General features: G+C 50.8%; 1 protein-coding gene across 3 annotated transcripts in view; it reads left to right on the forward strand.

Annotated features, from left to right (window-relative positions):
* The window catches only part of USH1C (USH1 protein network component harmonin), a 49,475-nt gene that overhangs the window by 5,315 nt on the left and 19,856 nt on the right, over positions 1-24,304 (forward strand). For 2 of the 3 annotated variants that reach the window (XM_081541459.1, XM_081541460.1), the window contains exons 2-15: positions 7,015-7,082; positions 7,868-8,011; positions 8,154-8,292; positions 12,529-12,637; positions 12,765-12,789; positions 12,983-13,040; positions 13,342-13,436; positions 14,907-14,991; positions 15,934-15,993; positions 16,155-16,211; positions 16,511-16,653; positions 17,700-17,765; positions 18,190-18,314; positions 21,344-21,417. In XM_081541459.1, the coding sequence (XP_081397585.1) occupies positions 7,015-7,082; positions 7,868-8,011; positions 8,154-8,292; positions 12,529-12,637; positions 12,765-12,789; positions 12,983-13,040; positions 13,342-13,436; positions 14,907-14,991; positions 15,934-15,993; positions 16,155-16,211; positions 16,511-16,653; positions 17,700-17,765; positions 18,190-18,314; positions 21,344-21,417 (1,248 nt within the window). Of the gene's footprint in view, positions 1-7,014; positions 7,083-7,867; positions 8,012-8,153; positions 8,293-12,528; positions 12,638-12,764; positions 12,790-12,982; positions 13,041-13,341; positions 13,437-14,906; positions 14,992-15,933; positions 15,994-16,154; positions 16,212-16,510; positions 16,654-17,699; positions 17,766-18,189; positions 18,315-21,343; positions 21,418-22,529; positions 22,580-24,304 lie in introns of all 3 variants that reach the window. The other variant, XM_081541458.1, reaches the window with a different exon arrangement.

Genomic DNA, 24,304 nt, shown 5'->3' on the forward strand with positions numbered 1-24,304 from the left:
GAAGAATTTATGCTTTTCAACTGTGGTGTTGGAGAAGACTCTTGAGAGTTCCTTGGACTGCAAGGAGATCCAACCAGTCAATCCTAAAGGAAATCAGTCCTGAATATTCATTGGAAGGACTGATGCTGAAGCTGAAACTTCAATACTTTGGCCACCTGATGCGAAGAACTGACTCATTGGTAAAGACCCTGATGCTGAGAAAGACTGAAGGCAGGAGGAGAAGGGGACGACAGAGGATGAGATGGTTGGATGGCACCACCGACTCAATGGACATGAGTTTGAGTAAGCTTTGGGAGTTGTTGATGGACAGGGAAGCCCGGCGTGCTGCAGTCCATGGGGTCGCAAAGAGTCCGACACAACTGAGCGACTGAAATGAACTCTGGGATGCTTACTGTGCAGGCCTGGGTGGAAGTGGAACTAGATCCCAACATCCCAACAACACTTATGGAGGTCCACTCTCTGCCAACTTCTGAGAACACGGAATTTGTATTCATTTATTCTTACTTAGTTTAACTAACAAACACTTAGAACCCACTATTTTCCAGGCACTGTTCAAAGTAACAACTATTCACTCAATGAAGAATTTTTTAAAAAGCCATTTTTAATATCTCACAAACAGATGGAATCCTATGAGATACTTTTATTCCCATTTTATGGAAGAGGAGACTGAAAGCCCGGAGAAGTGCAAACTCACATGGGAAAGGGGGTGTGGCCTCACTGCCCACCTTCCTTCTAGTGTCGGGACCACATATGGATTAGTGAGGAGGCAGGCAGGTGAAGAAAGAAAGTCCAACAGAGCTTGGTGAGTCCCACGGCAGAGGTGGGGACAAAGTGCCATCCTGTGCAGAGAGGATGACAGGGCAGGCTTTGTGGGGGAGCCTGAGGAAAGGCTTGACCAAGGGGAGCTGGCATTTGAGGAGACTTGGGCTTCCTTGGTGGCTCAGATGGTAAAGAATCTACCTGCCATGCAGGAGACCCAGGTTCGATCCCTGGGTCGGGAAGATCCCCTGAAGGAGGGAAATGTCTCCCCAATCCAGTATTCTTGCCTGGAGAATTCCACGGACAGAAGAGCCTGGTGGGCTACAGTCCATGGGGTTGCAAAGAGTCAGACATGACTGAGCTACTTTTATAGGTAGAGGAAGAGCTCACAGAGAAGAAATACTGCTGGTACTACCAGTGCTTAGAGCTAAGATTTCATACCAGCCAAGGCTTCAGCAGGAAGCAAGTGGCTCACTCAAATGGGAAACTGAAGAGTTTTATGAAGGGACTGCTTACAGGAAAGGGCGGGGATGGCTGAGCTGCCAAGGCGTGGTGACACAGCCTGGGACCAGCAGCAGCTGGAGGCCAGGGGCTCCCCAAGGGGCAAGGGAAGGGGATTCCAAAACAAGGGAGAGAGTGGCTGCAGAGAGACGCCCAGTCAGACGCTGCAGCCTCAGGTAGGGGCACCTGCCTCATGGTGGTCTAGCACAGAGAGAGCCGGGGAATCAGAACCCCACTCCCTTTCTCCCCAGGCCATCTTACCGCCCTCCTTGGCTGAACCCAGAAGGAAGTAGAGGGCAGGGAGCCCAGGCAAAGCTTCCTGGGACACTCCTCTAGGTGGAAGAGGCTGGGTTGTGGGTCTGGAGGCAAAAGGGAAGTGATGCAGCACACATCCTAGAGCCCTTGAGGTTTCAGAGCCCTAGGCACTGTCTTAAGCACTTTATAGATATTCCCCGCCACAGCCCTGGGAGGGCAAATATCACCCAGTGGAACAGCATGCATTATTTAATCTGCTTCTTGCTCTCTTTCTCTGTCTTTGGCTGAGTACATACATGAATTTTCATGAGCTGAAGGTTGTGTGCTTCCCCTGTGAGGCCAATCTGAAACGGCAGTCCATATGGAGGAAGGCAGGGAGGTGAGGTTGGAGAGACCCAAGGCCAAACCCAGAGTCTACTTCCAGTGCCCTAGACAAGGGGCTTGCACCTTGTGAGGAGGGAGATGTCTCTTACCATGCAGGCCAACAGCACTGAGCCAGCTGAGCATCGGCCAGAGAAGGCCCATGCTGGACAGATGGGACCAGACACAAGATCAGTGGGCACAAGATGAGTGGACATAGGGTACTGATGTGATAAAGAGACCCCCACACAGTTACTTATACATGGTGGTCTCCTTAGGGCTTCTGTGTCCATCATCAAGAGGGATCCAAGAAAGGGAAAGGCTTTTTATATCTAGTTACAGAAAGAAGACATGGTATCTTGCACACAGTAGGTGCTCAATTAGTGTGTATTAGACAAATGCAATTAAGAAAGGTCTGCCTGGTAAGTGGATACCATGTGGTAGTTTGGAAAAAAGCAAGGGTTTTGGAGCCAGCAGTCATCTCATCTCTACTACTTCTGAGCCTTGATTTCCTCATCTGTCAAATGGGGATAATATCCATCCACCTCAGAGGGTTGTTAAAGACAATACAAGTAAAGTACTTCAGACATGGTGGCCTGTTGGTAAGCAGAGTCTGGCCCAAATGAGGGAGCCATTCAAGGGCCTCAGGCTGGGAGGCTGGTAAGGAGGCTCTGGGCTGGGTATGGTCAGGAAAGACTCTAGAAGAGGGGGCTTGGACTCCCCTTAAATGAAAGCAGAAGTCAGTGGGAAGAGGGAGGACAGGCCATCTTGCGTGGGTCTGAGACTGGAATTGAGCTAAGAGGAGACAGATTCAGGAGGCTGTGTACTGAAGAGTGATGGGAAGGTGACTCCAGACTGTGGAGAGGATAGAAGGAAGGCTCTAGACTAAGGCCGCTGGAGTTCATCATTCAGCAGACACCACTGAGCACTGTGCACCTGTTTGCATGACATGGTGCTTTAAGACCTACTGTGTACCAGGTGCGTTACAGGTAGCTGAGCACAAGGTTTTGGGAGAATGGCAGACAGCCATTCTGACACACATCCCGTTCAGGGACGGGATCCCTGAAGCTGCCCCTTGGACTGCTGTGGAAGAGACCCTCCTGGGGAGTTTGCTTGAACCTAGATTTCAGGAGGAAGAGATATCATATAAGTTTTTTAAATACTTAAAAGCAAAATTTGAATTACAGTGGTGATGTTTCTGCACGTTCAGGCTTGGAAGCCTGAACTTTCTCTGGAGAGAAAGTTCCATCCGTCTCAGCTGTCTTTCTTGGTGTGTGTGTTTTCACTCATGTGTGGTCAGAGAACAAAATAGTGCTGTTATCTCTGAGTCTTTTGGAAGACATTCCTGGGAGGGGAATGGTCAGGGTCACAAGACTCCCACCATTTTGATTTATCCCTTACATTGGTGTTTAAAGAACATTCTACATAAGCCAGGTATGATTTCCCAGATATTATGGCAAATGGATAATTTTTTAAATGGAAAAGTTGAATTGCTGGGGATAGATGGGACAATTCTCAATGAGGTCGAGGTGGTTCCAGTGTGTTAGGGGAAGGTCTGTTTGGCTGCAGCCTGAGTCACACTTGGGAGGTGATAGAGATGACCCCGGAGGGATAGGTAAGGGCAGAATTGAACGTCAGGGTTGGAGTGACCTAGGCTCTGAGAATGAATGGAGCTAAAGAGCTGAACTTTGCAGGCTGCCTCAGAAGGAGACTGATAGGATGTGGTTTCTGGGTTGGGACCTCTGGATGCAGGGGTCAGCATTGGAGGGCTGCCCACAATGACCAGGAGCCTGGGACCCCCAGGAATAGGCTCTTTCCTCGAAGAGCATCTCCAAGCGATCTGTGCTTGGGATGCAGAAAAGCAGAACCTTAGACTCTAATATTGGAAATTGCCTTTGTCTTCCATTTCTACTTTCCACCCAGTGCATAAATGCTTTCTGCCAAGGATGGTGCCTCACTTCTTACATTCAATGATGCAGCAGGAGGCGTTTCTGCAAGGAGGGGTTGCAGAGAGCTTCAGTTGTAAGGCCTCAGTCAAGAAGAGATTTCCCTCTCTGCTTTGTCTTATGTCACCACACATGGCTGGAATTGAGCTAGAAGCCCTTTGGTCGGGCTCTCCTCACTGCAATCAGAGCAGATGGGCTTTTTATGCTTTCATAGAAAGCAGAACATCTGCAGTTCCAGGAGTCATCCAAAAGAGATATTTTCTTGCTTGTTATAGACCAAACCCAAAGGGATTTCTTAAGAGTGCAAAGGAGAGAAATGGGGGTTAGTGATAAGGGGGACCTGCTTGAGAGCGGAAGTTTTGAAATTTTGGCCTAAAAGAGGCCCTGAAGTTTTTTCAGTCCTGACTCACACAGGCAGTGGTATAGCGGGAAGAGCATAGGCTTTGGAATCAGATAACATGCGTGCGTGCTCAGTCACTTCAGTGACTCAGACTCTTTGTGACCCCATGGACCGTAGCCCGCCAGGTTTCTCTGTCCATGGGATTCTCCAGACAAGAATACTGGAGTGGGTTGCCATGCCCTCCTCCAGGGGATCTTTCAGATGCAGGGATCGAACTCGTGTTTCCTGTGTCTCCTGCCTTGCAGGTGGATTCTTGACTGCTGAGCCACTGGGGAAGCCCCAGAATCAGATAGACCAAGGTTCAAATGTTGGCTCTGTCTCTGATTAGCTGTGGGACCTTGTGTGACATGTTGTAACCTCTCTGGTCTTCAGTTTCCTCATCTGCAAAATTGGCCTTGTAGGGCTGGTGAGATAAATAAGTGGAGTAAAACCCAGAGAAGCTCCTGGTGCCATCCCATGATGCAAATGTTTTTTCCCTTCCCCTTCTGCTCCCATGATTCCCTTCCTCCCATCTGACTGTGCGTGGACCAGGAGGCAGGGGGATGGACAGACCCCTCTGATACTTCTTTACTGACCACATTCTATGCATTAGGCACAAGAGACTTAGAAAAAACAGACTTCATCTTTCCCTTGTAGGGTTTTCTGTTTGATGGAGGCAACAAACCAGTTCACAAAAAAGCAAGCCTTTAATTAATTGCAAATTGTGACTGTTGTAATGAAGGAATTGAAGTATCTTTGGGGTGATGGAGTGGGTTCTGTTTAGGTTGGTGAGCAGGAAGACCTCCCTGGGGAACAGGCCAGCCATGCAGGGAAGGAGGAAAACCATCCAGGCAGAGGGAACAGCATATGTGACGGCCCTGAGGCTAGAGCGAGTGTAGCCTGGGGGAAACACTGAAAGGAGGCTTGTGTAGCTAGGAAGAGCGGCAGGAGCTAAAGCTGGGCCTTGATAAGGTAAGGAATTTGGCTGTGCTGGGTCTTAGTTGCAGCATGCAGGATCTAGTTCCCTAATCAGGGATTGAACCAGGGCCCCCTGCACTGGGAACCTGGACTCTTAACCATCGGACCACCAGGGAAGTCCTTGAATTTTGTTTTAAGTACAATGAGAAGCTATTAAGCACAAAAGTGATATGATCCAACTTATTTAAATATTTCTGAACCTGGTCCTAGAGAAATTCAGAGTTTTTCTCTGCTCAGATTTCTGCACCACAGCCACAGGTGGGCGGTCCAGGTCTGTCTCGGCGTGGTTCCCCATCCCTCTCATGCAAGCCCAGGCAGAGTGCGGAGAGAATCCAGGCTGGGTCCTCACAGATGTGGGCTTTTCGAGGTGCCCACTTCTGTGGTGTGTGGAAAAGCCAAGGCTACCACCTAAGATTCAGTGTTGCCCACTCTAGCACATGCTTCTGTCCCCCATCTTCTACGGGCCAGGAGCCCCTGGCCTGGAGGAAAGGGGCACTGAAGCGGGAGGAAGTAGGAATGCCTTCCTTGGAGCAGGTAGGATAAATTTCTGAAGTTGCTGAAGCCCAACTGTGAGCCAGTGCAGGGCAAACCTCCTAGCTTATTCTCTTCTGTAATCAAATGTCCAGCTTGATTCTAAGAGGGAAGAAGGTACTGCTAGGTGAAGACCAGAAGTCTGCATTCTGTACCCATCTGCTCAGGCCAGAAATCCCAAGGACTGGGGCCTGTGTGTTCTCTCTGGGTTGGGACAGACAGATTTCCCCCCCAACTTCCCAGAATCCTTAAGATACCCACGGAAAAGGCAAAGATGCTCCGACTTTCCTCTGAGGACCAATCAGGACCAATCAGGTGGGAGCTTGCAGCTTCCAGCAGCAGTTCTCCCTTATGTGGGTAGAACATACCCCTCCCTTATGTGGGCTGAAGCTCTGGACCATGCTGCTGGGCCTGGAGCCTGGAGGAGAGAGGGATCCAAGGACCCCTCAAGCTCCCACCCTGTCCCCTTACTCAGTCCTGGGCTGAAGAGAGAGCTCAGGACATAGTGCACAGAGATACACACTGAGCTGTCTCAGGGAGTGGAATCCAGGGCTCCTGGCCCACTAGCTCCCCTGGGATTGAGGTGCTAACAAAACAGCTCCTGACCTTGACCCTGGACTCCCAGCCATTGATGTCAGGGAAGCTGAAAAAAATGTAACCTGATTCTCTCCCTCTGGTGGCAGGGGAGGCACACAGGGACGTGGGAAGGGGAAAGAGTGACCAGAAGTCAGGGCCGATCCAGCTTAGGCCAGGACTGGATGAGGGAGAATTCAGTGCTAGGGTGCTCTGGCGGGGGGTGGGGGATGTGCTATCTGAGTGAGTGGCCTAAATCCTTTCTGAAAGCAGTCATCCGGCACTACAGCCACCATCATGTAAGACAGTGAGTGGGCTTCTTCCAGACCGGGGAGCTGACACTGGCGTTGCCAGCCTGGACACGGGTGACATGGCCATGGAGGTGATTGGCAGTACGGCTGCCATGGGAGTGCATCACCGTCACGAGGGGTTCACATTATGATGCGCGTATGTATGCCTGTGTGCATCACCGCCCTGGGGACGAGGCTCAGCCTGACCACATCCGGACACAAGGCAGAGGGACTCCTGTGGCCACGTCAGGGTGGTCTGCACTTCTGATATGTTGGAGGCAGGTGCCAGCCTGGTCTCTGGCTTCCCTCCTCTTCTCACAACCTTGAAGAGATGTGGAGGAGGGCCCCCCACTCCACTGCCACCGTCAGTGACCTCCCTGTCCCGAGATCTGCTGTGGGGGTGCTGGGCCTGGAGCTATAATTCTGCCTTGGGGTTTTCCAGGTGGATTTTCTGATTGAAAATGATGCAGAAAAGGACTATCTCTACGATGTGCTGCGGATGTACCACCAGTAAGTGTGCAGGGTCCAGGTTCCGTGAACCAGCCTGGGTACCTCTATCTTCAGGAAGCCCTAGGATGGGTCGTTCTGAGACAGGGCGACTTCCCTCTTGAATCCTGGGTGTGCTCAGGGAGGCCGATGCTCGGTGTTCCTGGGAATCAGGTAGACAGGCCATTCACTTGTGTCAGCAAATATTTACACAGCCCAGGCAGGTCCACAGAACAGGTCGTGGAGACCCTGAGCCTGCCAAGGAGGATAGACTGCATCCTCTGGACATTGGGGAACCGTCGAAGGGTTTTGAGAAGGGATCAGCTTATATTTTTAAAAAAAGGTGATGGACTGAGAGTAAGCGAGTCAGCTGGTAGCCAGAAAAGTGCCGGCCCTAGACACTGAGGGTCTGAACGGTGTGAGGCGGAGGCTTGTATGAGATAGTGTGAAGGCAGGATGTACAGAGCTCAGCTGCAGCTCAGAGGTGAGAAGCAGGGGTATGAGAGGGCTGGCCACCACCTCACAGACGTTTTCTGTCTGGAAGCATCTTAGGCTTTGGAACTAGGCAGAGACGAGTGAGAATCCTGGCTCGATTTCATCTGCCTGATGGCTTAGCAACCCCTACCTGGATGGTTTCCTTGGGATTCTTCTGAGGCACCTGGCCCAGGATTAGGGGCTCTAAGTTTTTATCCACCCAAGGTCTGGGCCCAGGGGATGGGGACGCAACCCAGGACTGCTTCCTCTGGGAATCCTTGGGTCTAAGAGGTCATGGCTATGGATGAGGCTCCAGGGCCCCCGTGTCTCTGCAGGACCATGGACGTGGCCGTGCTTGTGGGGGACCTGAAGCTTGTCATCAACGAGCCCAGCCGTCTGCCCCTGTTCGATGCCATCAGGCCTCTGATCCCACTGAAACACCAAGTGGAGTATGACCAGCTGACCCCCCGGCGCTCCAGGTGTGGAACGGAGGGAGCTGCAGACTGGAGGCGGGGATGGGAGGGGTTACCCCGGGATGGACAGAGTCCCTCATAAATGGATGGGGCAGTGCTGGCCATCGGACCAGAGCTGGGGTGTCACCGGCCCCTCCCCCCATGGCAGGAAGCTGAAAGAGGTGCGTCTGGACCGGCTGCACCCCGAAGGCCTCGGCCTCAGCGTGCGTGGTGGCCTTGAGTTTGGCTGTGGACTGTTCATCTCCCACCTCATCAAAGGGGGCCAGGCTGACAGCGTCGGGCTCCAGGTGAGCGAGCAGGACCCAGGGGTCGTGGGGACCAGGCGCTCAGGCTTCCTGCCTCCCCGTTACTCACTCACTAGGCTGTGTGGTGTAATTTGGTCACCTCACCCTTCTGAGCCTTTGGGAGAGGAAAAGGCCGCTGTATCCTAACAGATCGTCCTCAGGCCCATAGAAATCTGGCTGTAGGCACTTGTTTGCTTTCAATTTTTAATTTTTATTGGAATATAGTTGATTTACAATGTTGTGTTAGTTTCAGGTGTACAGCAAAGTGAATTGGTTATATGTATAGATATATCCACTCTTTTTCAGATTCTTTTCCCATATAGACCATTACAGAGTATGGAGTAGTATTCCCTGTGCTATGCAGTAAGTCCTTATATCCACTTTAACAGTGTGTTGTCTGTTTTCTTGAGGGGAGCTGAGAACCTGGCTCCCAGCTGCTGCTGCTCCTGCTGCTCTGCACTCCCTTATTCTCTAGGAAGAGCATAGTTATGCCCTGACACCTGAAGTTCTGGATACATAGCCTTCTCCCTGGAAGGGAAAAGGAAATCCTGCCATAGTGCAGTGCTTCAAGTATAGACTCTGGAGCCAGAATATCCTGGCTTTGCTATTCATTAGCTGGATGCCTTTGCTGAAATTACTGCTTCAGTTTCCTCATCTGTAAAATGGGATGACGAACAACCTACCTCATCAGGTTGTTCTGATGGACTAAATGAATTCATATTACAAAGTACTTGTATCAGTACCTGGCACATAAATGCTATACATTTGTTTGTACAAAGCAGCATGTATTTTACGCTCCTAGAATATGTATGACTTCTGTTTGTATTTGTGTATGGGGACACAAACACACACCATTGAAAGGTCGTTACTTGTTGGAGGAGGAACTGGAGTGGATAGGGAATAAAGTGAGAGTGAGTTTTTTAAGGCTATGCCTTTTAGATTATTTGGCTTTTGAATCATATGAATGTATTATTTTTTTCTAAATGGATTTTTTATTGAAGTTTAGTTAACTTACAGTACTGTACTACTTACTGCTGTACAGCAAAGTGACTCAGTTATAAATGTTATACATTCTTTTTCATATTCTTTTCCATTATGACTTATCACTGGATGTTGAATATAGTTCCCTGTGCTATACAGCAGGATCTTGTTTATCCATTCTTTATATACCAGTTAATGCTATGTGCTTGTTAAGCATGCAGAGAGGGGGATTTAATAAGCATCTGTAATGTGCCAGGTAACATGCTGACAATCGGTTCTGTTTCTATGCCTTGGCTGGATCATCCCCATTTTACGGAGTTGATAGATGATCAGGGACTTGACTAAAGTCACACAGCCAGTAAGTGGCAGAGCCAGGATTTGAAACTGGGTCTCCTGATTGCCAAGCCCAGGGATCTGTCTTCAGCACCCCAGGGTTTCTCCCTTGGGGTCTCCCCCTTGGGGTCTCCACACCTCAGTGTCTGAGCAGAGATGGGCAGACCTTCAGGTCTCACTCCTGCCAGAGCCCAGAGCTGTGTTTTTGTATGTCCAGCTAAAAGAGGCCCTCCTACCCCCTCCCCAGAGCTTCCAGCATGTTTGTTATCAGCATCCCAATCTGGGCTGCCAATCCAGGGGCTTCAGGGGGCCCGAAGGCTGGTATAAGACACCGAGGAGTGGGAGGTGGAAACTGGGCGCTGACAGACATCGCTTTGTTCTAAATCCCTGTCTCACGGCTCGCTGGGAGTGTCTGAAATTTCAGCCCCTTCATTATCCCTCTCCTGTGCCGCACATTTTCCAGCCCAGAAACGCAGCCAGAGAAAAAACATAATGAGCTCCTCTCTTGGCGTCAACTCAGCCCTTTCTTTTCTCCCAGGGTGAGCTATCCTAGGACAAGCCATTTCTCAACGACGCTTCTGTGCCTGGGGGCGTCAGGGCATTTTAATGAATCTTAGAGTTTTACCTCCCTTCCCGTTTCTCAGGCTTATGAATTATCAACCCTTTCTCAGGTTGATGGGCTCATCTCTCCTTTGTGCCGCTCTCCCTCAGATCGTCATTTCACCATGGCCCTCGCACAAAGGGCCTTTTGCAGGGCTTCATGCAGGGGCAGGAAGGAGAGGAAAGCTGATCCTGCAAGTTGAGCTGGGGATTGTGTGGAAATCATCCCACTGGGGTCCCACAAGTTCCCTTTAGGAACAAGACAGGAAGCTTCACTCAGAGGAGCTTGGGGGAAAAGGTCTGCATCCACTCACCTGTCTGGGGTTCATGTTTCTGGAGAGATCCCATGCCTCAGAGTGGCTGGGGGAAGATTCCAGAAGGCAGGGGAGGGGCATGTTCAGACACAGCGTGGTTGAACCAGAGGCCCTGCTGATTTGACCTGTGAGTCTAAACTCCGAATGGGGTCCTGGACCCTGCCCTGGAACTCCATCTCCGTTCTAGTCTCCCTATTGGAGGTATTTTAAGTTTTTATCCACATGTCTCCTGTCTGAACCTGCATCCTCTGCCCTGCACAGCTTGCTGTATAGTCCAGGGCTGGAGACTGATTCTGTGGGCCTTGGTTGTCCCAGCTGTAAAATGGACGGAGTAATCTCTGCCTTTCCTATGGTCCTCGAGGGCTCTGTCAGGTGGCAAAGATCCAGAGAGGACAGGACGCAGGGAACTGCAGCCGAGCTTGGCCAGACGCCCTTCTTTCCTGCTTCTAGACACCCAAAAGACAGCATTTTCTGTCTGTCAAGGAAACCTGACTTCAAATCTCAGCAACACTCTTTACTAGCTGGATGACCTTGAGCAAGCCTCCTCACCCCTCCGAGCCTCAGTTCCCTTGCCGATTAGCAGAAACACAGAGTTGTTGTGAAGAATGGGGGCAGGGAGGCCATCCAGCTGTTCTCCTTCCATGAGACATCCCCAGAAACACAGTGAGCTCTTTAGCAAGCCCCTCCCCTGCCCCGTGTCACCTTTTTGAGCTGTTCGCCACTCCTGCTGGGCCCCTGAGAAGACTGGGGTCTGTGTCCAGGTTGGAGGGAAAGTGTTTGGGTGACAATAGGAAGAAGGTGACTCTGGGGCGGGGATGTTGTAGAGAGTAGGAGTCAGCCTAGAGCACCCCTCAGAGGCTGTATGCCTGCCCAGTCCAAGGGTCAGCAAATGTGGTGTGAGTTAAGCCTCCAGCTGACCTGTGCTGCTCAAGACTGGGGAGGGCCTCCACCAACCAGTCCCTGTTCTGCAGCTCATGACCGTGACCCTGCACAAACCGTCACCTCCTGGGCCTCCATTTCAACTGATGTCCAGGCATCCTTCCAGCCTGTGGTTGTTAAATGAGGAACTTCAGGACTGACTCCCAGAGCCAGGGTGCTTGGGGGACCACATAGCCATGTCCAGCAGGGAACTGACTGATGTCACCAGGGATTCGTATCCAGGACTGACCCTGCAGGTCCCTCAGCCCCTATCTCTCCCAGTTAATGAGACTGAAGTCCTGAGAAGAGGGATCTGAGCAGAGAACTTAGATTTGAGGCCCAACTAGTGGTAACAGCGACTATTTATTGTTTATTTACAGTGTGCTAGGCGCTAACTGGCTTTACACATTCTCTTAATTTTCATGGCAGCCACAGTATTTCCCCATTTTACAGATGACAGAAACTGAGGTTCAAAAAACTCAAGAGACTTGCCTAACGTCACACAGCTAATAAAAATAAAAGCAGGGGGTTGAACCCAGGACATCTTATGCTAGAGCCTTGTGTTCATTCAGTGTTTGTTGCTTTCTTACAAAAGAGGAATTCAGAGGTCAGGGCCAGGGCAGAGTTAAAATGTTCATTGAGTTTCCATCGAATGGAACAGAAGAGATCGTGTGTGTCAGTGATGTGAGCTTGAGTCAGGAGTCATGGAAGTTCCTATCTTGACTCAGTTGTGGTGTTGCGGTGTAAGCCTGCTCCTTGGGGTTGGGGGAACAAAGGCCAGGAAAGACCCGCTTGAATCTGGGTGAAAGGTCGCCCTTTGTGTGAATTCCAGAACCTCATGGTGCCTCCTGGATGGAAAGTGACACGGAGTGAGGGCACCAAGTTCTGACTTTTACCCCTGGTTCTGCTTCCTGCTCTCTGCCACTCACCTCCATCTTGGTTCCCCCGTCTGTGAAATGGGCAGAAAGACTGCTGGGAAGTGCTGCCTGCCCTGGGGGTCCTCCAGCTGAGTGAGGGTGTGTGGCTGATGACAAGGCACAGGCCGTGAGCCTGCCCAGCGACCCGATGCATGTTCTCTCTGTCTGTGGCCAAGGTAGGGGATGAGATCGTCCGGATCAATGGGTATTCCATCTCCTCCTGCACCCATGAGGAGGTCATCAACCTCATCCGCACCAAGAAGACTGTGTCCATCAAAGTGAGACGTGAGTGAGGCCAGGACAAAGGGCTGCTGCTGATGGGGTGGGGTCTGGCAGCTGGTGGTACCCAGCTGCGATGGGAGAAAGGAAGGGCAAAGAAGCCATCATAACCCATCTCCCCTTTCTCCCACAGACATCGGCCTGATCCCTGTGAAGAGGTGAGCAGGACCCTCCTCTGCAGGGCGACTCTCTCCTGTGCACTCAGGGTCCTGAGGTCAGCCTGGGGCCTCGCTGGCTCTGCCCCTGGGCCAGTGACAGTGGAGGATTCAGAAAGGGCAGGCTTGGATTCTGGGTCTGGTGCCTTAACTCTCTCTCCCTAATGACCCCTCTTCTACATTCCCATCCCATCAGCTCTCCCAACGAGCCCCTCAAATGGCAGTACGTGGACCAGTTTTTGTCAGAATCTGGGGTAAGGTCAGGACCACCGTAGTGGGGGCGGGTCTGGATGGGGTGGTCCTCCAGGAGGGGCGGCCCGCCTGAAGGAGGGCTTGCTCTAGGGAGGTGCTCTCAGGGGTCTTCACACAGGCTGCCAGCGCATCCAGAATGGCCTTGTGGGTGGTGGCCCAGCCGGTGCAGACACACACCCTCAGGGCCAGAACGGCAGTCAGGCTCCTGTGGGAGCAGCAGTGCTCGCCCTGGAGGCCTTATGAGCACGGGAGGCCTCTTGCACAATGTGAACACCTGGGGACCTCAGCCTCTCCCTCCCCCAGGGCGGGCGCAGCAGCCTGGGCTCCCCTGGCAGCCAGGAAAACAAGGAGAAGAAAGTCTTCATCAGCCTGGTGGGCTCCCGGGGCCTTGGCTGCAGGTGGGTAGCAGGCACACCCTGGGCTCACTCATGGCTAGCCGGCCTCTCACACTGCTCCCCTTCCTCACTGCTGCTGCTGAGATTTTGTCCACTAGTAATGACACTTCTTAGTGCTTGATTTCCCCTCTGAGCTTCACAACGCTCCTGTAGAGCCAGAGGGACAGCTCTTATCAGGCTCATTTTACAGAGGAGGAAACTGAGGCCGAAAGCAGAGCCATGTTCCTTTGGTGGGCCCTCAAGTCAGGCAAAAGGAGCCTGTCCAGCTGGCCACCTCTGACACAGTTCTCTTGTCACTTATTACTTTGTGACTTCCTTAAGAGGCAGCCAGGGAATTGCCAACAGGCAGAGGGGCTCACAGGACGGTCTTGTTAAGCACACAAGTGCAACAGTTAGAGATCTAGGTTCTGGGCCCTGCTCTGCCACCTATGAGCTCTAGGACCCTGGACTAATTACTTAAGCACTGCAAGCCTCAGCTTTCTCTATAAATCAGAAGTCATAGTCCTCACCTCACAAGGTTGTTGTGAGAAAGAATGAGATGACAGAGTGAAGCAGCAAGCTTAGTGCCTGGCAGGTAGTAAGCATTTTGTAAATATTAGCTATTATTATTTAAGGTATTCTTTATTTTTTCTTTTCTTTTCTTTTTTTTTTTTGGCCATGCCACACTGCTTGTGGGATCCTAGTTCCCTGACCTCAGGCCCTTGGTAGTGAATGTGCAGAGTCCTAACCACTGGACTTCCAGGGAATTCCCTAAGTGATTCTACTTATTTCCTTTCTGTCGCATTTATTTAACACTTTTCTGCCAAGCATAAGTGATAATAACAAAGTCCCTCCTTTCTAAGAAATTACAGCTTAATATAGAAGCCAAGTACATAAATAGTCATAGTACTGGGGGATTCTCATGCAACCATGGCAAATAGATTGTCTACTCTGTGCTATCTCTAGTCAATTAGTTGTGGCTGCCACCCTGGGGTACTATTTTGAAAAGAACTTTAAGGCCGTATCTAGGCTTAGGTAGAAAAGAGTGTTTGATTGATTAGTGATGTCTGCCACAGACCTGGGAGGGGAGGATAACAGTACAAACGCCATCCTAGCTGTCGGTGTTTTAGCAGCACTGGGAAGGGAGCAACCAGCTTAGTCTTGAGAGAGAATAAGGAGTTTGGTTAAAACCATGAGGAGAAGACAGCATTTGAGTCTTGAAGAATGCACTGGAAAGTGCTAGAAAAAGAGAAGAAACAGCATCTGCATGTGTTGGATGAGAGGTTGGGTGTGGGGAGTTAGAAGTAGCTTCCTGTGGTTATCGCCCCAGGGGAATGAACCTGGACAGGTAGACAGAAGCTGAGGAGGTAGATGGCAGAGAACTTGGATACGGAGCTCACAGGGGACCTGGACACAGAAGCAGACAGGGCAGGACATTGAATGAGCAAGCACTTTGAAGCAGAGGGTCACCTACCCCTCCCACCTCTCCCGCAGCATTTCCAGCGGCCCTATCCAGAAACCCGGCATCTTCATCAGCCATGTGAAGCCTGGCTCCCTGTCTGCTGAGGTGGGGTTGGAGGTGAGTGACCCTGGGCCTGCTCCAGGGGGACCCCCCTGGGGTACCGGGTCGGACCATGACGTGACCTCACAGGGATGGAGCATGTGCTTTCCCACACAGCCCTCTCTCGGCACTCACTGGCTGATGATTCCCATTAATCCCTCAAAGGGAAGGCTTCACAGACAGGGTGACATTCGACCCTTTCTACAGCCCTTATCCAGCTCTGGGATCCTTTGGTCCTGAGCTTGGGAATGTAGCAACAATAATCTGAGTTGACATTCATTAAGTGATTACTGAATTGGACATTGTTCTAAGCCCTTTAAAATGTATGAGAACTCTGAGAATTAGGTATTATCATTAGCCTCATTTTGTAGATGAGGAAACGGAGACCCAGAGAAAGTATGTTATTTTTCCAAGATCATGTACCTGGTAAGGCAGGACTGGGATTCAACCCTCGGTGGTCTGATGCCAAAACAAGAACCTCTGTTTTAGACAAGTTACTTCCTTTTTCTGTGCTTCAGTTTCCTATCCTGTAAAATGGGGGTAACAGTCTTCCTTCTAGGGTCATTGTGTAGATTAAATGAACTAACACAAGTACTTCGAACTGTGTCTGATACATAGCGAGGGATCAATTAGTATTAGCTATTATACTAATTATTATTATGATTCTACACAGAATCTACTGTATGAGAATCTTAAGGCTCCTATGTCTGCAAACTGAGATTTTTAAGCAAATGCATAAATTCAACCAAAAGGATGAACCTCTATTGGTGTAATATTTGAAAGAGATACAGAATGGAGGGGCCCTGAGAGGACCTGGCTGGAACGCTGCTCATTGGGAAGAGCTGAGGTGCCACTACTTGAAGAGCCAATGTCTGATTCTAGCCTCCAGAGGGAGCCCTTCCAACAGACAAAGTGTCCAGATAGGACAAGTACGCTGATGCCTCTCCATTTCTCCCCCAGACAGGGGACCAGATTGTTGAAGTCAACGGGATCGATTTCTCCAACCTGGACCACAAGGAGGTGAGATGTGGGGTTTTCACATGCCGGCCCTGAGCCTCTCTGCCCTCCTCTTTCCACCCTCCTCTCCCTTGCTGCAGTGTCTGAACCCTTCTGTGTTCCCCAGAGGCCTCGATTGCTCTGGTCTGTCAGGCCTCTGCTGACTGTCTGTCCATCCCCTGTAGGCCGTGAACGTGCTGAAGAGTAGCCGCAGCCTGACCATCTCCATCGTAGCTGGAGCTGTAAGTCCAGAACGAACTGGTGGGGGCCCCACAACCCCTACCTGCAGCCCAGCTGCTCAGACCCCTGGTCTCCACCACACTCTCCTGTTCCAGAGGTCTCCATCCCTGAAGCTCTGATAGCTGATGGGAAGACCCCTGCCCAGCCAGAAATTAGGGTTACAGAGAGCAGCAGCTACATGCCTGACATGTGGGGGCCATGGTGATGAGAAGACAACCCGCATCTTGGCCCCCCAAAGCTCTGGCTCTGTGCTTCTAGGCTCCCCAGGGACTGAGCAAGGGGCCTGTTTTCTCCCCACAAGGGCCGGGAGCTGTTTATGACAGACCGGGAGCGGCTGGCGGAGGTCCGGCAGCGGGAGTTGCAGCGGCAGGAGCTCCTGATGCAGAAGCGGCTGGCGATGGAATCCAACAAGATCCTCCAGGAGCAGCAGGAGATGGAGAGGCAGTGAGTGTGGCCAGCCAGGGTGCCCCTGCCCAGGCCTCCCAGGCCCTGTACCATCCCAACTGCTTTGCTTCCTGTCGGCTGCATCCTGAGCTGACTTCATCCTCTCTGCCTGAGGCCTGTCCTCAGACCAGATGGGTTCAGTGATGCTCAGCAGGAGTATCCCCTGCCTTTAGACCTCTGGGCTCCACCCTCTTTAATAAGGAAACCCCCTGATTTCCAAGACTCAGGAATATGGAAAATGAGGATGCTACTAGCAATAGCTAACATTGGTCAAGTACCAACCATGTGGCTGGCGTTGCATGATGGCCTTGTTTATGTTCCTTAACTAGATTCCCATAATAGCTGTGAAAGATACATGGTTATTAACCCATTTTTCATGTGAGGACACTGAGACTCAGAAAGGTTATACCACTCGTGTACCAAGTCAGATATGGCCAAGCTGTGGAATTCACACCCTGGCAGTTCGGCCACCCCATCTGTGGTGATTAAGAACTGTCTCCCACCAACCCCAGAGTGGCTGGGATTATGACTGAGAATAAATGGAGCTAGCAATTCATAACTCAAAAACCATTGTCAAAATTCCAATCTAGCTGCATTCTACAAGCACAGTAAGAATTTGGGAAAGGAAGGTGGACAGGATCTTTCCATCTCTCCTGTCACAGAATTAGCCTGGAGAACCACCGTGGCCTTGGTTAGCAGCCCCAGCATTGCTTCTGGAGTCTAGGGCCCCCTGGGAGGACCTCACTCAGTCACTTTCTCTTGGTGTTTAGAGGTGGCTGCATTCCACGTGGCCTGCCCTGACTGGCCTCCAGTCCCCTGCAGAGGAGCATCTCTGCTCAGCAGTGCCAAGCGAAACCACACAGACTTTTTTGGGACCCAGACTTTTTTGGACCCACTTCCCCAGCATCCACATTTGGTCCAGGCATCCTTGGAAAGGAGCCTGGAAGAAATATTTAAAGCTTTTTCTCAAATCACAGATTAGTTGCAAGGAAGAGTTAACTTCTCTTATATCGACTCCGGCATGGCAACTTGCATTTGTATTTCAGAAGGAAAAAGGAAATTGCCCAGAAGGCAGCAGAGGAGAATGAGAGATACCGGAAGGAGATGGAACAGTGAGTGCCTTGGCCCCACGTGTCTGCACGCACATGTCTGTGTGTGCACGTGAGTGTGCTCACAGGAGTGTGGCCCCAGAGGCCACTTCCAGGCCCAGTTTACCTTGTCCCCTGGTGGAGCATCCTATGTAGCCATTCCATAATGTATGGAATAATGTTTGTAGCCATTCCAAATTCCATAATTTGTAGCCATTCCATAATCCTAGTAATGGGTCTTACTAGGTGGGAGTGACTTGAACACGGTTTTGTCACTGCCAGGGTGGCCATCCCACCTGATTTAGAATACAAGTGCCAGGGACTCGGTTCCTTCACCACAACTGGAACCACATGGCTTCTCCCCAGGGTGGTTGGGGTTCCCCAGTAGGCAGAAGGTGGGCCTGTGAAGGTTGTGACTCCAGTCATAGGCGTGGGAATCTTATTTCAGGATCATGGAGGAGGAAGAGAAGTTCAGGAAGCAGTGGGAAGAAGACTGGGGCTCAAAGGAACAGCTGCGGTCACCTAAAACCATCACTGCCGAGGTGCACCCAGTACCCCTTCGCAAGCCAAAGTGTATGTATCATGTGCTGGCAGGGAGAGGGCTTCCTCCAGGGGCCTGGGGGTGTCTTTACAAAAGTACAGGTCTCCCTCCTCCTACCACCACCTTCCCAGGCCAATCAGCCATGGCTGTCTTCATGGAGGGGCAGCCATGTGCAGGGGCTGTCTGCCAGCATGTTGGGATGGGTGGAGGCTGCCTGCCTTCTGTGTCCTGGGGCCTGCTGCCAGGCTCTGCCCCATGACACAGACTCCAGCATGTGCCCTCAGATCTCTGAAGAGGGGCTGGAGAGCTGTTGCAAAAGCGGAAACTGCTCAGGGATAATCACCCTCGTATGCTGGGTGTCGTGTCCTCTTTTTGCCAGGTTCTAAACTGGGGCTGTGATAAAACAGCGGTAAGAAAGAGGGGAAGGGATTCACGTGAGAGAAGGACTCTGTGATCCAAGGCTGATGGGTAGCCGTGGGAGGAGCTTCCTGGGAACAACCCTACCACCTGCACCCCTGTGCGTGGACCGCAGTCACTCCACTCCAAGGGTGGAGTTGGGGAAGGAACTGTGCGACCCTCCAAAGCACCAAGCTTCAGCCATCCTGAGGCATAAGCAACCTCTACCCTTCCTATCTTTCCTCATCTGCTCATGTTCCCCCGCCCACTTTGAGTCCAGGCCCCCACCAACCGCTTGCCTGTCCACCTGCTGTCCACCTCAGCTCCCAGGATGTCTTGTCTCTTCAAGGGGCTGAGTAGGGGGTCAATCTCAGTGCTTCTCCCATGGGTTAGTGGTGGGGAGTCAGGAGCAAAGCAGTGTGGGAGCCGTGGCAGTCACAGGTCCAGGATTCCTGCTTGGGCCTTTACTCTGACTTTCCAGCTGTTTTGATTTGTACCTGACATGGTGCAGAATCTATTCCAGCTGACTGTGCTCAGCTGACATGGGATCCTCCAGATACGGGGTTGAATCTGCATCTGAGAACCAAGGTTCCCCCACTTCTGCTGTGTAACAGCCATATGGGATCCTGTGATGGGGTCCGGACATCTGTGGCCCCAACCGTGGATCATACTTAAGCCCTGGAGGGACATCAACTTGCCAGCACAGGACACTTGGGTCAACAAGAGGTGCAGGGCATCTGGATAGTTCCATGTCACCCCTCCCTGGGGCAGAGCAAACAGCCCCCAGCATATTCCTTGCTGGCACCAGGGCAGTGTCATCTCGGGTTCTCTCCCAAAGACAAAGCACGCTGTCATCAGCCACCCCATTACATTTGGTGTTAGTTGAGCTAAATTCTCAGTGAATAATCAGTGTTTTAGACAGGGAGCTAATTTGCTCTTAGGAGTGAAATAGGAGCTTCCAAAGGAGAGGAATCAATTTTAATTGCTTCTTATGAAAGTAATCCTAGTCAATTTAGTACCTTCCTAGAAACTGGATCTGGGCTTCAGAGCAAACACACCCTTTCAGGAACTTTAGAAAATAAAAACCCTTCCTCTAGCTATTTATTCACTGCTTTTAATCCAAATCAATCTTCTTGAATAAAAGGAGCAGGAACTTTCCCTTTGCTCGAGATATAAGTGTTTTCTCAGGGGACCCCAGAAAGCACATGACTGATGACCAGGGCCTGCCGGCTGAGCTGAAGTGGCTACACCTCCATCCACCTCCGTTTGCATTGGCAGTTTAATTCTGCTTCGGAGATTGGTCAGGAAATACATTAAGGCCTCTGAACCAGCCCGATTCCTGCATCTTGCCCATTGCTGGGGGGCTGGAATGCTCTTTTCTTGAGCTGATAGAACTAGGCTGCAGCCTACCCCTCCCTGACCACTCTTCAATTTGGGAGACCAGTCAGCTGACAGGTTATATATCTGACTCAAGTGTCTGCCTATGTGGACCCTGCATTTCTGAACAGACAGGAAAGAGCGACGAACATCTCTTGCCTGGAAAATAAGGCAGTTCATCCTAATTATCCACCCTGATCTCCTCCCCACCCCCTATCCCAGGGATCTGGCTGCCTACCCATGACTGACCCAGCAGAACCCCAACATCACATGGAGTCCTCAAAGCCAGGACACGCCATCACAGAGGCCCCAAAATAGCTTTCCTTAGCAAAAGCAACAGGGAGCAGAGAGGTATTTAAGAATCCCAGAGCTGGAAGAAGCCTTGAGAGATAAAGAAGTTTAAATAAGAGCTTTCTAGCCATCTCTCCCCATCAAGGACCCCATCCGGTAGCCCCCACCCCCATTAGACCCCATGGTTTAGAAGCTGAGTTTTTTTTCCTACCAAACTATTAAGTCATCCTTTGTGTTCATTGTTTGATTAAGTAATCCCTCTCATTAGCAAGAAAGCAAGTGTTTCAGTGTGGAGTAAATAGAAACTGAGCCAAAAGCAAAGGAACTTACTAATACTTATAACCTTTTCCTTTGTTAATGGGCAAGTTCTTCTCATTAATATTTTGAAATATTAATAAGCAGCTTATAACAGACTCACATATTCCAGGGCCCCAGGGAGGCCAGAGTCTGGGTTAGAAACCACTGGAACAGATGGTTTGGTGTTCCCCACATTCGGTCAAAATCCATGTCTTCCTAACCAATTTTACTCCTTGGTATCTCCTCACCTCCTTAAGATCCCAACGTCCATCTGCTGCCCATCCACACAGTTCTGACATCCCCTGGGGACCCAGAGTTCCCAGGGTGATCAGAAGAAGCAGGCAGGATCTGTTCTCCCATTGCAGGCCCTTGGTAAATACTCAGGTGTTCCCGTCATCAGCACCACCCCTCCCGTTTCAACCAAATACCTTGCAAAATCATTCTCATGCTGCCCTCAGATCAGATTAGCCCAATATACAGATAGAGAAATGAGAGCTTCTAAGGCTGAAAGTGCTGCATGCACCATCCCACAGCAAGAAACCTTTGCTCTGAGTTCCTGAGCCCTGTTCCTGCCTCTGACCTCCCAGCTCTCCCATGGAGTAAGCTGGTCACAGGCCCTCAGGCTCCCCCAAGCACTTCTGGCCCCTTGGTCTTCCGAGTCCATCTTGGGTCACCAGCTTCCTCCTCTTTTCCTGGGTAGATGATCTGGGCGTGGACCCCGAGTTTGACCCAGCAGATGACCTGGACGGAGGCACGGATAAGCGGGGAGAGCAGGTTTGCGGCCCCTGCTTTGCTCCCTGGCCTTGCTGCTCAGCTTGCCCTGCCCGCTTCTTCCTGCCAGCCCTGCACACTCTCAGCTCTGCCGGGCCAATACGTGGTGGGGACTCCTGGAGTCTGGGAAGCTCCTTCAAGCCCCTGGCTTGGTCCAAGCACTGCCCACAAAACCTTGAGGACAAGACTTGTGCCCGGGCTGAAATGTCAGCTGGAACTGCTGATTGAAATATTTAATACCCCACTGGCCCAGGTTCCTCCTCTGGTGCCCTGGCCTCTCCCCTAGGGCTCCCTAGACCTCCCCAACATCCAGCAACTAAGAGGGGAGTGTTGGCTCCAGCAGGGGGCTTTCTAGATCCTATTCCAGAATTCAGGCTGGTCAAGTGTGGGTCGTTGAGCCATCACCACTGGCCAGGGAGCTTTAGCCTTGCAATAATATTAGCCCGTCTGTCATGCTGTTGTTGGGGAAGGCAGGGAGCTGCAGATCTGGCCTGGGTGAGGATATGCTTTTCCAAAGGGGGCAATTCTTCTGCCCATGCTGCCTGAGCATCCTTCCCAGGGCTGACTCCTCCCCGCACCCCTAGGGTATCCTCTTTCAGCGCTGAAGCCTGAGGACATGGCCTGCACTGTGAAGCAAGACAGTTTTGTCCTGTCTGACGGTCGTTCTAGGCAGAGACTCAGGCTCCCTTTTGTTTTGGGTTGTTTCTTGGATGGAGGGACCCAACGCCTATTAGGAGAGGCCTCACTCAATGGGGCTTTGTGTTTTCAGAATGTGGCTATGATGGGGAAAAGCTCATCCTTCTACAAGGGGCTTTGTCTTGGACTTTCTGGCACTGACTTCTGAAGCCAGTGTCCAGGGGGAGGCAGTTGACAGCAGCCCAGGACCTGGGAATTGGGCCCTTTCTCGGGTTATTGTGGGCCTGCTTTACAACCTGGGTGAGGCCGGGTAAGTGGAGAGTGAGGTAGAGGGTGCGGTTCGGCTGTTGGATTTGCTGGGGCTGCTTTCATCTCACAAAGCTGCACGATCCTTGGGAACCCAGCTCCCGGCTGCTGCCCATGGATGCCCTGGTTAAGCTGATCTGCATCTCATTGCTGTGTTCTCTGTGTTCTTATAGCCTTTGGCTGGTTTTATCGTTACGATGGCAAATTCCCAACCATCCGGAAGGTAGGCCAGGACTGAGTGCTGCTGGCAGCTGAGTTTGCTGTGGGTTTTGACCTTTCCCATTGTTTCTTTTCCTGTTGCCTCTCAACAGTGTGACCAGCTGTTTACGGGGGGGGCGAGGGGGGCGGGCAACCCCCTCTGTGCCTCTCTGATGGCTGATGTTACAGGATAGAGCGCTGTCACAGAGGCACCGTGGGGGAAGTATTCACAGGCGGAGACCTGCCCAGGTACCATCAGGCTCCGCTGGGTCAGCACCAGGCCCACTGGGCATGGGGCAGGGCAGAACCATGGCAGGAATCTTCTGCTTTGTTTCTCTGTCAAGTAGAACCAGAGGCTAAGAGCAGAACCCAAGGTCAGACAGAGTGAAAAATCTAATTAGGTGCATGCAGGACAGGTTAAGAGGCCAACTACACCAGATGCAGACTGGCTCCAGGGTGGGGATTTTTCTGCCTCATGCTGGATTCAAAGCCGCACCAATCCTAGCTCTATCCTAGAAATTTCCCTGCATGTGCCCAGGATAATGCATTTTTCTGGCCTCTGGGGCCTTGAATTTTCTCTCTAAATCTTATTCCTATATCTCCAGACCCCATAAAGCTCCCTCTTCTTTTTTTTTCCTAAACCACTTTGGCATTTGATTATGAAAATGCAGCTGTTAATATTTGTAGATTGGACATTCAGAATGACTTGGTATTTCGAAATCAGGCATCAGCATAAATCTGGGTGAACCAATTTAGGTGTTATCATTCAACTGGCTCTTTCTGGCAGGATGTCAGTTCCCCAGAAACCAAAGCACTGGCAGCTGGGTGACCTTGATGATATGTAACGTCTCCCTGCCTGGAAAATGGGAATATCTGATGTGCTGGAAACAACCACCCCCTTCCTGTAACATGATAATAGATGTCGGTATTACTCTTGACAGGGGTAAATGTCTTTACCTAGAAGCACACATAATGATCTGTATGGCACTGAATAAGCACAACAGATCAGGGGATCCCTTTCTACACTGCCCCTCCCAGAAAGGTCTTGGTCTCATGGGCTGTCCTTTTCATCTTACAGGCTGACTCTATGGCTTATGATATTTCATTGAGTTCAATTTCTAATTCTTCTCTATATACTATCTTTACTAGACAGGATAACACACAGACACACACATGCCCACACACACAGAGGATTTTACTTGAAAAAATAATAAAAGGAGATGTATAGGTAAATTCTTTTCCAAGCACTAATAATTAAGTAAATGTAAAAGAACTAGTGTCTCCTTCACACACACCTCCCATCAGAAATTGCAGCACTTGAGAATCACTGTTGGTAAAGAGGAAAGCATGTTTTCCTCTATTCATTAGTCTAGTCATTCTAGAAATCGCTAGTGTTTTGGTTTTCATTTCATTTCCAAAAGAGAGAAAAATCACGTGAAGGTAGAAGCAAGAGCACACCCCTACCCTCCATCTGCCTGTCCTCTCAATCTGGACCAGAAGGAATATTTGCAGTGAATTTAACTGACCACTAACGGACAACAGAATTATGTCCCTCATGTTGACTCTGAAAATCCACTGACATTTTTTTTCTAGAGTTAGGTGAGATGGTTTGTCTCCAAGCAGCTGGAACCAAGTCCCCAGGTATTATAAGTGGCCTTCGATGGCCGTGATCAGCAATGCACAAAATTCCCCTTATTTAAAATGATAACTATTCAGAGTCTTCCTGGGCCCTCTGGGGCTCAAGGAGCCC

This window comes from Giraffa tippelskirchi, chromosome 11 (genome assembly GCF_054371585.1).
Source record: "Giraffa tippelskirchi isolate mGirTip1 chromosome 11, T2T-mGirTip1v1.2.pri, whole genome shotgun sequence".
NCBI classification, from domain to species: Eukaryota; Metazoa; Chordata; class Mammalia; order Artiodactyla; family Giraffidae; genus Giraffa; species Giraffa tippelskirchi.